Source organism: Elephantulus edwardii, unplaced genomic scaffold (assembly GCF_000299155.1).
Source record: "Elephantulus edwardii isolate Elephantulus edwardi_28Jun2011 unplaced genomic scaffold, EleEdw1.0 scaffold00064, whole genome shotgun sequence".
Taxonomy (NCBI): Eukaryota; Metazoa; Chordata; class Mammalia; order Macroscelidea; family Macroscelididae; genus Elephantulus; species Elephantulus edwardii.
In genome coordinates, this window is record NW_006399814.1 from 902255 (window position 1) to 903836 (window position 1582).

At 62.5% G+C, this 1582-nt stretch overlaps 1 protein-coding gene across 1 annotated transcript in view; it reads right to left on the reverse strand.

Annotated features, from left to right (window-relative positions):
• TRABD (TraB domain containing) overlaps window positions 1-1582 on the reverse strand; it is a 5882-nt gene that overhangs the window by 875 nt on the left and 3425 nt on the right. Inside the window, exons 5-7 of the mRNA XM_006888113.1 lie at window positions 628-738; window positions 406-545; window positions 89-261 (exon numbers count right to left, since the gene is read on the reverse strand). Coding sequence (XP_006888175.1) covers window positions 89-261; window positions 406-545; window positions 628-738 — 424 coding nt within the window. The remainder of the gene's footprint in view (window positions 1-88; window positions 262-405; window positions 546-627; window positions 739-1582) is intronic.

A 1582-nucleotide genomic window follows, 5' to 3' on the forward strand; every position in this document is an offset into this window, starting at 1 on the left:
CCCCTCTCCCTGAGGCCCCGCCTCCTCCACACTGAACCCCGCCCCTCTCCATCTGAAGCCCCGCCTCCTACAGAGCCCCGCCCCTCACCCTCCGAGGCCCGGGGCAGCTCCAGGCGCCGGGCAGCCTGGCGCAGCATGTATGTCAGGTAGATATCTCGCTCAGAGACAATGGTCCGGTGCAGGTCGGGGAACTCCCCGATCATCTCAGCCATCATCTGCTCCAGCAAGTCCTTCTGCTTGCACTTCTCCACGTCGTCCTTGCTGGAGGGGGAGGGGGTGCGCAGAGCAGTCATTGAGATAACGATAGAGGGATGCCAGGGTCTGGTTGGAGCTAGGGGTGTGGACCTCGGTCAGGCAGGAGGAAGGGGACTGGACAAGGACAGCGCGAGGCCATCCAGGCCATACCTGATGGGGTCTGACAGGAAGCAGAGGCCCCAGGCCAGCTTGACCTTCTGCCAGAAGGACAGTGCTGCAATGGCCCGCTTGAAGGTGACAGGGATGGGCCGGTCACCCAGGTGGAACTTGCAGAAAGGCACCTTGCTGGCCTGGGAAGGAAGCCGATGCCAGAGTCACTCTGAGTCCAGGCTGGCCCTGTCCCACCCATCCCCCACAGGCTGGCCCACCCACCTCCTTGAAGGCCTCTCGGAACTCTCCGCCGGGAGCCATGCCCAGCTGCTCCGTAATGTGGGCGGACACCTTCAGCAGAAGCATCTGCATGAGTCCAGACATGACCCCGTTCTGCAGGGCGCGGTCAGTCAGCAGGTGGTCCCAGGACCCATGTCACCACAATGCCAGCTCCTGGGTCAGGGCACTGTGACCCACCCATATGGCCCTGCATGGCCCTATGAACCCCAAACCCCAGGCAGCCAGAGAAGGGGAAGAGGCACAGGTGGATGGAGAAGCTGGGGGAGGGTAGCAAGAACACCTGTTCCTGTGTACCACTCACCCTGCCCCCACACACGGGTGCTCTTCTTTCTCTCCAGAGCTGGGCCTAGCCCCCCATGAACCAGGCTGACCCCTCCCAGAGGCATCCCCTCCAGCCAGCACCCCCATGGAGACAGACTCCCCTTCAGGAATGACTCCTTGGAGGTGGTCCATCCTAGGCCTGACACCCCTGCACAGCTGAACCTGGCACCTCCCACAGAGCCAGCCTGACCCCTCCTAATAGAGCTGAACCGTCATCCTCCATGGAGCCAGGCTGACCCCCCAACAGAGCTGAGCCCGTCACCCCCTACAGAACCAGGCTGTTCCCCCAACAGAGCTCAGCCTGTCGCCCCCTACAGAACCAGGCAGATCCCCAATAGAGCTGAGCCCGTCACCTCCTACAGAACCAGGCTGACCCCCCAACAAAGCTCAGCCCGTCACCCCCTACAGAACCAGGCAGATCCCCAATAGAGCTGAGCCCGTCACCCCCTACAGAACCAGGCTGTTCCCCCAACAGAGCTGAGCCCGTCACCCCCTACAGAACCAGGCTGTTCCCCCAACAAAGCTCAGCCCGTCACCCCCTACAGAACCAGGCAGATCCCCAATAGAGCTCAGCCCGTCACCCCCTACAGAACCAGGCAGATCCCCAATAGAGCTC